General features: G+C 43.5%; 1 protein-coding gene across 1 annotated transcript; it reads right to left on the bottom strand.

The window, feature by feature from the left end:
• Positions 1–7,855: 7,855 nt before the first annotated feature.
• On the bottom strand, positions 7,856–8,976 carry LOC115619180 (CCAAT/enhancer-binding protein gamma-like). Its single transcript, XM_030511226.1, has one exon. It carries the CDS (start codon positions 8,851–8,853, stop codon positions 8,401–8,403), a length of 453 nt encoding a protein of 150 aa, XP_030367086.1. The 5' UTR covers positions 8,854–8,976; the 3' UTR covers positions 7,856–8,400.
• Between the last annotated feature and the right edge of the window lie 5,212 nt (positions 8,977–14,188).

The following is a 14,188-nucleotide window of genomic DNA, read 5'->3' as shown; positions in this document are numbered from 1 at the left end:
CAACTTATTTGCTTTTGGCTGAGGGAATTTCTGGGAGTATTACAAAGGGGTTTTTTTTAAATAAAAACTTTCCAAGTGAATATTATTCCATTATTTTTCCTCAAGTGTAAACAGTTACATTTGGAATAATACAATAAGGTTTAATTTCCTAATTTTTATCCATCACAAAGTTTTTGTGTTCCAAGAAAACTATTTCCAGACATTGTTAGCTTAGCTTATTTATTCATTAGTAGCCAAAGATTTCTTTTTCAAAATTGGCAAGAATAAGTTTTCATCTTTTCCAGTAAGCTGCTTTCACATGCAACATTGAACAAGCACTTTCTTCCTCTTTGACAAACATTGCAAAAAGCTTGCAGATTTTCTGCAAAGGATACTCTGGGATGTTAGAAAATATAACATTTCCTTTCCCTTTTTTTGCTGTGATAAAGAATAATTGGGTTCAGCCAGCAATAAATCCATCTTAGCAACCTTATTTTAGGACAAGATGTTTAAAAGAATGAAACCACCAGTGCTTCCCATTGAAGCATGTAAGTAAACATCCTGATTTTCAGAAGCACTCAGCAGTCAAGAGCTCCTTGGGGAATCGGGTTCCCTGCAGTTTACTATGGTATTCCTCATGGGGAAACCAAGTGTCAAATATGTCTTTGAAAATCTGTCTGCTTCTTTTGAGGATCTGACTACAACTTGAGCAGTTCTGAAAATTCAGTCCCGGTGGTACTAATCACTTCAGAAAATCTGGCCCTTAGTCAGACAGAGCTAGCTTCAAAGGGTGAAAACTCCACTGAGCTTAGCTTCAGCTCTAAAATTTAATCATGGATATGGTTTTCCCACACTCTTTCATTTGTTTCTGGGTAAATTCGATATGGGATATAAATGAGGGTTTGTGCCTGTTGCAATGGAGAAAATGTGGTAGATGATCCCAAATTTTCAGACCCTGAGGTAGATGGGGCTGAAGTTTTCATTTAAATCTAGGTTCCATGTCTCTAGATGCTTGAGTTGATTCAATTTCATGTTATATTAATTGACTGTAAGGCTCTAAAGAATGCTAAGTACATCTGATGACTTTCTATGATAATAAGCCAGTTAGGTTAATAACTACTGTGATTTTAACATCTTATGAATTAAGAGCTTAATTTCATTTTTTCTTTTAGAATTGTAAGATTTACCTTAGTTTAAAGTTTTAATTTATTTCTCTATTCTCATTAAAAGTTAATCCTTTCACCACTATCCTGCATCAACAAATTAAAGTTAGAGGTTTGTTTTGATCCTGGAGTTATCCATGTCCTTCCATTACTGTGCACAATTGGGGAACATCTCTGCTGCTCAGAGAGGTGTACAAGCTGCATCTGGCTCTAACAGAAAGCTTGCTCCCAGATCCCAGATGACTGTCTGGGGACTTAGGTCACCAAACTTACTAGAGAATACAGGAATAATCTTGTTCTTTTTCTCGTTCTAGCAAAAATTATTTTCCTTATGTATCCTACTTTATCCTAAAGCAGAAGATTTAATTTTTTTGTGGTTAGCATTGCAAATGATGCATTAATGTTTTTTCCTTTAAGAAGCAGAGGATGAGGTGAATTTGCTAAGAAGCCTAGAGCTGTTACATAGAGCCCCAGTAATGCAAATTGCTTCACGTGGTCATAACCTTGCAAAGCATTGCTCTATCTCTGTGTACCCAGGACCTGCAAATATGAAACAACCTATATGGTAGGTGTTTCTATAAGCAAAGAGTAAATGGGCAGAAGGCTAAAGCAGTGCCAAGTCATTTGACTGCCTCTCCAGCCAAAAGCAGTAAACTTCAGGATGATACTTACTGTCTCACACTAATCAGTCATCATTCTGATTTAATGCTGCAGCATATACAATAAAATGCATCAAATTGTTAATAGCGAGAGAGGCAGGCAGGCTATTAGCTGGAATGATTCATTCATTAAAAATGAAGGTAGAAGGCTTCAGCACTTGATATCCAGGTAACTCAAATGCTGCTGCTTGCCATCAGCAGTTTACATTGCCAAGTGCCACTTGAATAACCCTGCTGCATTATCAGTGGGGCTTATACTTCTGTCAGATCTCAGCCCAGACATATCTTGCAATTAAATCTGAATTTTGATGATTGGGACTCTTTAATTATCTGAATGCTGTCAGCAATTGTAACAACCTAAGTCCTTTTTTGAACTTCATCACAGGTACTGTGAAAAACATAGAAGAAAAAACAGCTGTTCTCAGTGGACATCATGACATTTTTCTTACAGATCTTATTTCAGTGTCAATGGAGTAAGCAGAATCAAATTTTTATTAAAATTCATCCTTGGCATCATCTATGCTCACAACTTTGTGATCATTATGCTCTTCTGCTCCTGTTCCTGCTTCTTTATCTGACCTTTCTACCAATTTGTGCTCTGGAAACTTTGACCCTTTGTTAGTCAGATTTTTCTGCTCTGGGTAGTGGGTGTACTAATCCTTCACACACAGCCCAATGCTTATTAGATTTGTCCATCTATTTGTTCCTTTAAAATGTTAATTGCTGTGGTGTTGACGAGCCTTAGAAATAGCAAGAAGTGAGAATCTTTGCTGCAGGGCTCAGGGTCATTCAGCAGCATATGCTGTGCAGAACGATAGAGTATTTTTAACTGTCCAGTGTTAGCCAGTTCAAAATGAAATCATGTCAGTTTTGTTTGGATACACCATAGTCATAGTAATAATGATCATAACATGATTTTCCATTCATGCAAGGTTTAAATTACTCAAAGAAGCCTTTCTTTGCTGTAGGTGCTCATCAGCCTGCAGGAGAATAAATACATTTCTTGCATCATGTAGTTGCTGTAACTACATAAAAATAATCTTGCTCACTTTATGAACACATCAAACTGCTGTTCAGTCTTCAGGCTCTGTTGCACAGTTTGAGTGCAAAGCCACTTCAGAACATCCTTCTGCCATGCCAGGAGGGACTGAAGTTGCAGCAGGATGTCAGGGGCTTTCTGGGTCATACAGCTTGCCAGATGAGGGGTTTCCCACTGTGAAGGGTTCAGTCGACTTGACCACCTCAGCGCCTCAGTTCTATTGCTCACATCCTGTCACTTTATTAACAAATGATCCCATTTACTTTTTTTTTTTTAAAGGTTGCTGGGCACTGGTTTGTAAGAGGTAAGTGCAAGAGGTCTTGATTATGGAAGAGGAAGGGGTGAGGAGGGAAGGGTGTGGGATCTGCAGCTTGTATGTGCAACTGTGCTAATGCTTCCTTCTGTGGTGAACTGCAAGCATTGTGCCTCAGAAGTGATTCAGAGCAACCCTGTGGAGAAGGACTTGGGGGTGTTGATTGATGAGAAACTGAACATGAGCCGGCTTCAGTGTGCGCTTGCAGCCCAGAAACCAACCATATCCTGGGCTGCATCAAAAGAAGCGTGACCAGCAGGTCGAAGGAGGTGATCCTGCCCCTCTACTCTGCTCTTGTGAGACCCCACTTGGAGTACTGTGTGCAGTTCTGGTGTCCTCAAAATAAGAAGGACATGGAGCTGTTGGAACAAGTGCAGAGGAGGGCCATGAGGATGATCAGGGGGCTGGAGCACCTCCCGTATGAAGACAGGCTGAGAAAGTTGGGGCTGTTCAGCCTGGAGAAGAGAAGGCTGCGTGGAGACCTCATAGCAGCCTTCCAATATCTGAAGGGGGCCTACAAGGATGACGGAGAGGGACTCTTCATCAGGGACTGTAGCGATAGGACAACGGGTAATGGGTTTAAACTTAAACAGGGGAAGTTTAGGTTAGATATAAGGAAGAAGTTCTTTACTGTGAGGGTGGTGAGCCACTGGAACAGGTTGCCCAAAGAAGTGGTAAATGCTCCATCCCTGGCAGTGTTCAAGGCCAGGTTATGGACAGAGCCTTGGGTGACATGGTCTAGAGTGAGGTGTCCCTGCCCATGGCAGGGGGGTTGGAACTGGATGATCTTAAAGTCCTTTCCAACCCTAACCATTCTAGGATTCTAGGATTCTATGTAGTACTTGTGCAGAGCACATCAGGCTTTGCTTTGGTAGCTTTGCAGATACAAGAATATAGAAACTACACTAGCGCTGCTCCGGACTTGTCTACTCCTAAAACTCGTGAGGTTTTTCCAGTGCAAGACAGTGCTTGTGGCCTCAGCCCTCTTCCCTCTGCATCCAAGTGCTTTCCTGTGGCATGCTCTGAACACACCCATGGGATCACTCACTGCTTTGGGCACTCTGAAACCTGCTGTTGCTTGGGTTCAATAGCAGTTACTATTTCCAAGTAACAGTTCACAGATCGTAAAAAAAAAAAAAAAAAAAAAGAGTTTTGGAATTGTTTCAACTAAGCCATAACCCCAGTCTAGTTAATAGGCCTTTCCCTGCCTGTGATTAATCTTGGCAAATATTGCGCTCTGCTGCTGCAGAACAGGTCGAGCAATCTGGTGTGCTGCAAGAGGCAGAACTGGTTCTGCTTCGACATGTACCAGCGAACAAACCCTCCCACGAGTGAGTTCTGGGTGAGAGCACTCACTCACGTAACTGGCTGCTCTGTTTTGCTTGCCTGAGACATGGATGCATTTCGGTCTGGAATGGTGCACTGTCTCCCATTTTCCTTCAATATCAGGCCCATGAACTTGGTGCATATGAATTTCATCCTTCCTTCCAGAAGTCTGTTCTGTAATTATGATAATTTTTATCCACTTAAGAAAAAAAGTGAATTAGAACTTTTTTCTAAATTGGGTGGGTGTGTGTGGGGGTGTGTGTGTGTGATGCAGGAAATTAAGCCTTTTAAAAATGGCAAAGTGATATTTAATACACTGTCCTGGGTTCAACCATGACATACACTTTAGAAAGGGCTGAGCGCTTCTGAACCGATCTGTTTAAATTGTCAGCTCCCTGGGGTTGGATGCACTTGGGATTTATCTGCAGGGTATAGTTAAAGTGGTAGAGCCTCCTAGTGCTTGTGGAGGCTAGAGTAGCAAGAAAATGGGAATAAGGTTTCCTGGTGAAACATATGGTGCTGTAATGCTCCTTCTTGTAGTGACAGGCACTGTATTCTGTCACAGACTATAGCTGTTGTTAAGAAAAATGTGTCAAAAAGGAAAACCTGAACTTTTATAGACCTACACTGACATTTTCTTGTGTAGATGTGTATTTATTCCAGCCTTTTTTTAGGAAGGAGAATCGTCTAAGTCACCTGAGTATGGGTGTTCTGTGCTTTGCAGTGGAGGGGTAAGATTGAGGCATTTTGCTGTTATACAGCCTGGGCTGCTGACCTTGGGGCAGAGCGGGAAAGCCTTGCCTCTGCCTTTGCTCCTCAGAGGTCTGAGACAGCTATTTTCATAGAATGGTTTGGGTTGGAAGTGACCTTAAAGCTCATCTAGTTCCAACCCCCTGCCATAGGCAGGGACACCTTCCACTAGACCAGGTTGCTCAAGGCCCTGTCCAACCTGGCCTTGAACACTGCCAGGGATGGGGCAGCCACAGCTGCTCTGGGCAACCTGTTCTAGTGTTTTACCACCCTCATAGTGAAGAACTTCTTCCTAATATCTAATCTAAATCTCCCCTTTTTGGCAGGAGGGAGCTTAGAATAATAGACTAGCATCTTCCTTGCAACCAAACTCTCACTGAGAGTAAATTTAATATACTAATTTGTTATAATCTTGGGTTCATGACTTCACATATTAAAGTGATATGCTGCACACAGCCTACACGCTGTGCAATCATAGGCAATCATAGCAAGCGCAGAGACTGCCAAGCCAGAAATGCCATTGTGCAAACAAATGACTTTTCATAACTCAGTGGTTTTGTTTCAGACAAGAAGGAAGTGGAATCGGAGCTGTCAGGAGTAACAGGTGGAGAAGGCACCCTCCAGAGCATCAGAAAGATTATTACTCCCACTCAAAGATATTTAAGAAATCATTTGGAGCTCCTGTTGTGGTTATTAGGGGAACATCCAACACTAGGCAGTCAACAAGGCCACATAGTCCCAATTCACAGAGCAGACAACTGACAAGCTCCTGCCCTTTGCATTAGAATAGGTGGACAGTTAACAAATAAGGTGCTTTCAGGTCATCTTTTTCTCATAGTTTTTGGTGTTCTGTTCCTCCCCCCTTTAATTGTAGTACATTTTCAGTCTTAAATTTCTTTTGGCTTTGTTTTTTGGTGTGGTGTTGTTTTTAAATCAGGAATTCAGTCAAAAGCGTAACAAGGTTTTGATTCTTTCCATTGTGTAAAAACCTGCATGGAAGACAGGAATGGAGACTGTTGCACTGATTTCTCAATGATAGCTGCTTGAGGTAGGCACCTCTGCATTTGAGGAAAATAGAAAAGGGACAGGAAAAACGAGGGCAGCACTACAAGCAAAAGGTTTTTATTAGCTTCTGGTATTTCAACCCTGCCTACTTAAGCTGCAAACAAAAAAAACCCATATCTTTGTAAAAAGAGTACCAAAACAATCCATAAAAGTTTTCCACATGTATTAAAAGTTTAAATTCAAAAAGAACTTTTCAAGGTTTCATTTTCTAACAGCATCTTGGATAATATCCAAGTTCTCCTCCTAAGTACAGATACAAGGCAAACAAACATCCTACAAAATCATCTCTGGAAAAAGGTAGTGTAGGAGGGAAATTAAGACAGTGTAATAATCCACTAGCCAGACACACATGTTAAATGTAACATGACCATACCATCAATGAAATACTTTAAAATGAAAATAAATTAAGGTTACATCAAAGTTCTTGCTTTACTTGTATTGTTTAAATCCTCAATATAGAACATACCACTGCATTATGGATCATGGCAAAGACTTAGTACTAGCATTAAAAAAGTTGCTATAGAAAAACTTCTATCAAAATAAAACAAGACCGAAGATACTCCTTCACACAACTGTATGATGGCTATAGAAATTCCACTGAATCAGTTCTTCAAACTAGGGCCATTTATTTTTAAAACCACTGTAAATATAAGATCTTGGTTGTAAATCTGAGCAGCTGTTAAAGTGGAGATGAATGTCGACGAGCAGTGATCCATACATTCTGGCTGAACAGGTGCAACCAAGCCACACATTTCATTCTCCCCAACACCTGCACCCCAGCAAAAATGCAATTTTGCAGAGCACAGTTTTTTGTTCTCATAAGGCCCCAGTCAATGTGTGAGCAATGTGAACGCAGGCTTAAAATTAGGCTTTGTTACTCTGCTGCTTTATCTCTTATACATGATGCTTCAGACCCACTTGCCATTTGGAAGCCAACTGCCTGTATATATCATCATAGAATCCTAAAATGGTTAGGACTGGAAAGGACCTTAAGATCATCTAGTTCCAACCCCCCTGCCATGGGCAGGGATGCCTCACTCTAGACCATGTCACCCAAGGCTCTGTCCAACCTGGCCTTGAACACCGCTAGGGATGGAGCATTTACCACTTCTTTGGGCAACCTGTTCCAGTGGCTCACCACCCTCACAGTAAAGAACTTCTTCCTTATATCTAACCTAAACTTCCCCTGTTTAAGTTTAAACCCATTACCCGTTGTCCTATCGCTACAGTCCCTGATGAAGAGTCCCTCTCCGTCATCCTTGTAGGCCCCCTTCAGATATTGGAAGGCTGCTATGAGGTCTCCACGCAGCCTTCTCTTCTCCAGGCTGAACAGCCCCAACTTTCTCAGCCTGTCTTCATACGGGAGGTGCTCCAGCCCCCTGATCATCCTCATGGCCCTCCTCTGCACTTGCTCCAACAGCTCCATGTCCTTCTTATTTTGAGGACATCAGAACTGCACACAGTACTCCAAGTGGGGTCTCACAAAAGCAGAGTAGAGGGGCAGGATTACCTAAATATATAGCTATTTTTCCAGAAAACATCAGTAAGTGTCCCAGCTATTATTACACACCCTTCCCATTAACTATAAGAGGACATGAAAGACCTAAGTGGTGCTTTATAGGACTTGCTTTACAGATTTAAAGTTGTCCACCACACAGGAAACCAAACACCCTCCACAGCCTTTGCAGGTTGATAATATGTGATGGGGAAAACAAAGGTCCTAAATACACTAAGTTATTTAAAAGACATTTTATCCAATTATGAGTTTCTGATGCTACAGTGAACCATACTGCTGGATTCCTCACATTATGCAAACTATAAGAAGATAAGTGAACATTTCTGTGAAAATGCTATTTCCCTAATACTAAGCTCCTTGTTGACGATTTAGATCTGCATTTATCAGATACATCTTTTAGAGGAGAAAAATACTTAAAATGAATACCCTAAGCAGTTTCTCATTTAATTGTATCAAATCTTCAGTGTTAAACTTAAAAAGAATAAAATCTCCACAAAATGATGGTTAAAAGAAGAGAGTTTTTGCTTGGCTACTAATGGCCATTGCAGATAAGCTGCACCTCGAGAGTTCATTTCATGTTGCAACAGTGTCTACTGTCCATTGTTTTCTGGATTTGTTGTGGTGGTTTCAGTGCCAACAGGTTGCACATTGTCTGCAAGGTTGTGCGCATGCTCGAGGAACAAGTCTTTCAGTACGCTCAGCTCCTTGGTCAGGAATTTAATTTTTGCCTCTAAACGTTCATTTTCATCTTTGAGCTGGTTGACCCTTTGCAGTGTGTCTTGTGCTTTCTGCTTGCTTTTTAACCGGCTCTTTTTCACTGCCATGTTGTTTCGCTCTCTGCGCTGACGATACTCATCACTGTTTCTATCCACAAAGGAATTTTTCTTTCCCTGTTTGCTCGGAGGCGCAGCTTTGCCTCCACCACCAGGATTAACGGGCACCAGCTGGGGAACCTGCTGCAAACCACTGGTGTGTGCTTGGGTGTGAATCACCCTTACTCCTTTTGCATCTGTAGTGGTGTTCTGTTGGGATGTCTTGCTCATTTGGACAGGCTCTTCTTGGACACAACAGAATTTATTAGGAGACTGAAAATTATTATGTTTCTAGAAGGTGTTTCCAACAGGTCTTCACATGGATTAAGGGCAAGGTGAACCTAGTAGGAACAAAAAAAAAAATTAAAGGTGCTAACTTCAGCTAGAATCTTATACATCACTGGCTTTTAGCATAAGATACTGATGGTATATCTGGCAACATCACAACTGTGCTGGAAGTGGACAAGCTGCCAACTACATTTCAGAAGCCTCTTGAATGTATTTGGATTGGAAGGGACTGTTACTGGGTCATCTAGTCAAGCTGTTTGCATTGTTCACTGGTTTTACTCTTATTCCAAAGCCATCCCTGATGGACGGGTGTCTAGCCTATCCTTGAATATCTCCAGTTTCACAACCTCTGTCTTGGCAACAGGTTCCACTGTCTAACTTTTCCTCCAGTTATATCATTTTCTTAATTTTCAGACTGGAGTTTTCCTTCTGCAGCTTAAACCTATTAACAGCCTGACTCTTGAGCAACAGGACTACTTGATCCTTGTCCACTTCAGACCATCCCTCTGGGTGTATGCACAGACAAATTCCTCCCTGGTCTCTTTTCTCTGGAGTGAGGGTGCTCAGACTGTCCACATTCCCTCAAGCATCTTACAACACTTGCTTTTGAAGGTGATGTCCACATCAATGACTGTTTTAAGGTCTCACTGAGTAGAAAAAAAATAATCTATGGAAAAAGGCAGTGTGCTCTGAAGGCTATGACTGAGTGACATTAAAGAATCCCCCATACCATAAGCAAGGTAAGACAAGCTAAGCCTGTTAACGGTATTGTAATGAGCAGGTGGGACAGGAATGCAGGACAATGGCAATGTGAGTGAGAATCACTACATTGCAAAGACAGGGGACTGTTGCCACCCATAGGAAGACAGCAGCCAGAGCTGACTTGTCCACAAAATATGTTCCAGTCATTGTCCACTCTCCTTTCCAGCAAACAGGCCTGACGAGCAGGACACTCTCTCAACTGACTCACATTCTCCCGCTGCTGAAGTCAGCCTGCTCCTGACCCCCTACTGGTGGCACAAGGAGGACTCCACCACGGCTGCTGCCAGGACATGGCCCTGGCAAGGCTAACAGCTGCTCCCCTTCTCTTTCCATCTCACAGGATGACCTCCTAAATGTCTGGGAGAGAAGTTTGGGAGAGGTGAAGGAAAGGGCAACAGGGTTCTTGTAAGTTCCTGAAACATCTACCGATGGCTCAAATGATCAAACAAGTGTTGATTCCTTGTCACGTTAAAGAAAAGTATCTAACTGGCATAAAACGATCCTACTCCATGTCCTGGGTTCAGCTGTAACAGTAATTTTTCTCCTTCTTAGTAGCTGGTGCAGTGCTGTGTTTTTTACTTTAGTCTGAGAACAGTGCTGATAACACACCAATGTTTTAGTTGTTGCTAAGTAATGTTTAACCCGATCAAGAACTTTTCAGTCTCATGCTCTGCCAGGGAGGAGGGGCACGGGAAGCCGGGAGGAAGCAGAGACAGGACACCTGACCCAAACTAGCCAAAGGGGTATTCCATACCACAGCACTTCATGCCCAGTATATAAACTGGGGGGAGTTACCCAGAAGGCCCAGATCACTGCTCGGGTCGGGCTGGGTATCGGTCGGCAGGTGGTGAGCAATTGTATCCTCTCCCCTTGTTATTTCACTAATCATTATTATTATTAGTGGTAGCAGTAGTGGTTTTGTATTATACCTTAGTTACTGGACTGTTCTTATCTCAACCCGTGGGAGTTATATTCTTTTGATTCTCCTCCCCATCCCTCTGGGAGTGGGGGGAGGAAGAAGGGGGGGAGTGAGCAAGTGGCTGCATGGTTCTGAATTACCGGCTGGGCTTAAACCACAACACGGCTTTATCTCAGCTTTATTTTTAAATATAGGATTTCTGTAGCCATCAAAGAGTATAGAGATAGCTCTGTTAGATTGCCTCTGACAGCTGAATTTTTCCACTAATTTTTAGCATCTGATCGTCAAAGTGACAGGAGCTCTCCTGTCCTCTCTATTTCAACAGATTACAGTGCTTGCACTGAGTTGATCTGGACAGCCCAGTTAAGGAACCCATACCATTTTTGTGATCTATTTCTTATGCTTCATGAGATACTACAGATGAAGGGGTGGCTCTTGCCCCCAAAGGCACCCCACCTTCAACAAGTTTCTTCACATCACCAGGTTCCATGTGCTATTTCTCTCTACACTATTGAAACTATTTAATATCGCTTTAACATTCCCTTCAGATCGCTATCAAATTCCCCTGTAATTCAAAAGAAAAATTACTTGTTCCATTAAATCAAATTTTAATGGAGTATTTCAGTTAGGCAGTACACAGGTACGAGCAGAGAAGATGAACCAGTGTCACACCTCTCAAGCAAGCATTCTAGCCCCACTAGAACAGATCTCCCTCCATTCCTTCCCCCTGGAACTGTAGGACATTTGTATCAAATAACCGCTTACTGAATAAGACACACTCTTATCTAGCTTGATGATCAGAACTCTTATGTGGGAGAGATGATGGACACCTGTCCTGTTCCAACTAACATTTATGCAAAGCAAGCAGCACTAACTGCACTGTATCACAAATAACCCAGGAGTGGCAACAGCTGAGGCTTGAAACTAATTTTCTCCCTGGTTATTTGGAGGCTGGATCCCTATTACTAACTGTCAGTTCTTCAACAGAACAATGAGAGGGAAGGATATCCTGGATAGCAACAGGTGCTATGGGGCACCCTTCAAGGAATACTGTAAGGAGATGTTGTGGTTTGAGCCCAGCCAGTAACTGAGAACCACGCAGCCGCTCGCTCACTCCCCCCCCCCTTCTTCCTCCCCCCACTCCCGGAGGGATGGGGAGGAGAATCAGAAGAATGTAACTCCCACGGGTTGAGATAAGAGCAGTCCCGCAACTAAGGTATAATACAAAACCACTACTGCTACCACCAATGATAATAATGATTAGTGAAATAACAAGGGGAGAGGATACAATTGCTCACCACCCGCCGACCGATACCCAGCCCAACCCGAGCAGTGATCTGGGCCTTCAGGGTAACTCCCCCCGGTTTATATACTGGGCATGACGTGCTGTGGTATGGAATACCCCTTTGGCTAGTTTGGGTCAGGTGTCCTGTCTCTGCTTCCTCCTGGCTTCCCCTCCTCCCTGGCAAAGCATGAGACTGAGAAAGTCCTTGATGGGAGTAAACATTACTTAGCAACAACTAAAAACATTGGTGTTATCAGCATTGTTCCCAGGCTGAAAGTTAAAAAACACAGCACTGCACCAGCTACTAAGAAGGAGAAAAATGACTGCTACAGCTGAACCCAGGACAGGAGATTTAAAGGCAGCAGGTATGAAACATAGGGGGGGCTCTTGCAAAGGGCGGGGTAAAGGACACAGTAATTGGGAGGTGCCACGAGGGTCAGGGAGGCAGATGGGTCTCAGAGTTCATTTCTCCCTGTGTCACACAAACACAGCTGCTCTGCTCCTCTCCCCTACTGCAAACAGGTTGGTTTTCTGTGAATGGGTGATAGCCCCAGCACAGCCTCGGAGAGCCACTGAGTTTCTCATCTTATTCCCATAAAGCTGCTCATCAGCTTAAGCTCAGCAACAGCCCTAGGCTGATTCCACTCAGTACATGGTAGTGTTTCCAGTGGCCAGTTAGAACTGCCTTGTTCTCTCCTTGGGACACCAACTGGCCACCCACTACAGCATAATAGCTGGTAACTCAGAGGTGTCTTATCAGGCAGAGAGATGTTTCTTACTATCTGACAGTGCTCCTCAGAGACCACAGAGACTCCAGAGCAAATCAAGGCCTTTATTATCTTTGCTTTCAACAACAACAACAAAAAAAAATATTCAACTTAAACATCCAAATGTTTGCTTTGGCAAAAAACAAGATGTGTTTTAATTTGTTAATTAAATCAGTTTGTTGTGGGTTTTTTTTTTTTTTTACTTGGCAGGAAAAAAAAGGGGGAGAACCCAACAAACCAAACAACACAAAGCGCTTCTCTCTTCTCCTTTTCCAAGATGTGACTGTGTTGACTGTGATCTTTAGTCAGAATGACTTTATTGCAGTCACTCAGCTGCCTTGTCTAATGTAAAATCAGTCCCAATCTGCACAGCAATAGGTGGCCTCCCTTGTCTCTGACTTCAGCAGGAATACCCCAGTAGGATCTGACTCTAAATCCAGATAACCCTGTACAACGAACAACAGCATAAAGCTCCAGCCATGTTTGCTGAACACTGGGAGGACCCACTCCTGAGTGGTTTTCTGCCCACTCTCACAGGCAAGTTAGTAAGAGTTGATGGTAATTCTCACATACTGAAGGCTATGCAACTTTAAGACTGGGTAGTTCTAATCTATCATCTGTTGCCATAACTGACATCGCTTTCCCATATTTTTCTTGGAATCTATCTTTTCCATACACCTTAAAAGAAAAATTCACTCCAACATCCTTAAAAAAAAATGTGCTCGGAACATCTGAACTATATATTTTAATTGCAGGCTGGCAGCATTGATGACAGAACCACAAACAATCCCAGATGCCAGGAGGCATCGATGTGACTGTCTTTTGAGTTGTAATGAAGGCAACTATTTCTAAAGATGAACTAATGCCTTATATTCAAGATTTTCAAATTATGAATTTTTATACTCTCTGAAGAGGCATTATGACCACTATTGCTGAGGGGAGTACCGAGTTGTTTTAATGTCTGCTATTTCCCCATCAGACGTCAGAGCTAAAACCGACACCAGGCGTTCTGTGCTAGATCTGTTTTGAAAGCTGCGTCTGGAGCTGTAAAAATTCACTGGGAACCACAAAGATTTGTCAAGACATTCAGAACTCCATTAAGAGCTGTTACAGAGTCCCAATCGTTACAGCACGGCATTCTGTCGCGGTCCAGAGCTGCTGACCTTTCCCCAGGCCGGGCGCACTCAGTAAGGCCGCGACGAACCGTAACGACGGCCCGGCCCCGCTGTCAAAGGCACCTAGAGGCGCCTCGGCCCGGCCCAGCCCGGCCCGGCCCTGCTCCCCTCCCCCATGGGCCCGTGGCGGCGGTGCCACTGCCCTCCTGGCCGCACTGCTCCTCCTCCCCCGCCCATGCAGGGCGCGGGGGTGCCCGGCGCTCCCAAGCCGTGACTTCACCGGCTGAGAGGAGAGGAAGAGGAACCAGGGCCGCCTACCAGTTGCATCATGCGCTCCCCTGCGCGGCACTCGCCGCGACACGGCGGATGGAAGGAGAGAAGCGAGGGCCGGCCCGCCCTGCCGCAGACCCCCAGCCCGTCGCCCCCTGCG

This window comes from Strigops habroptila, chromosome W (genome assembly GCF_004027225.2).
Source record: "Strigops habroptila isolate Jane chromosome W, bStrHab1.2.pri, whole genome shotgun sequence".
Taxonomy (NCBI): domain Eukaryota; kingdom Metazoa; phylum Chordata; class Aves; order Psittaciformes; family Psittacidae; genus Strigops; species Strigops habroptila.
The sequence above is the reverse complement of the archived record's forward strand: the minus strand, read 5'-3'. Positions and strand labels throughout refer to the sequence as shown.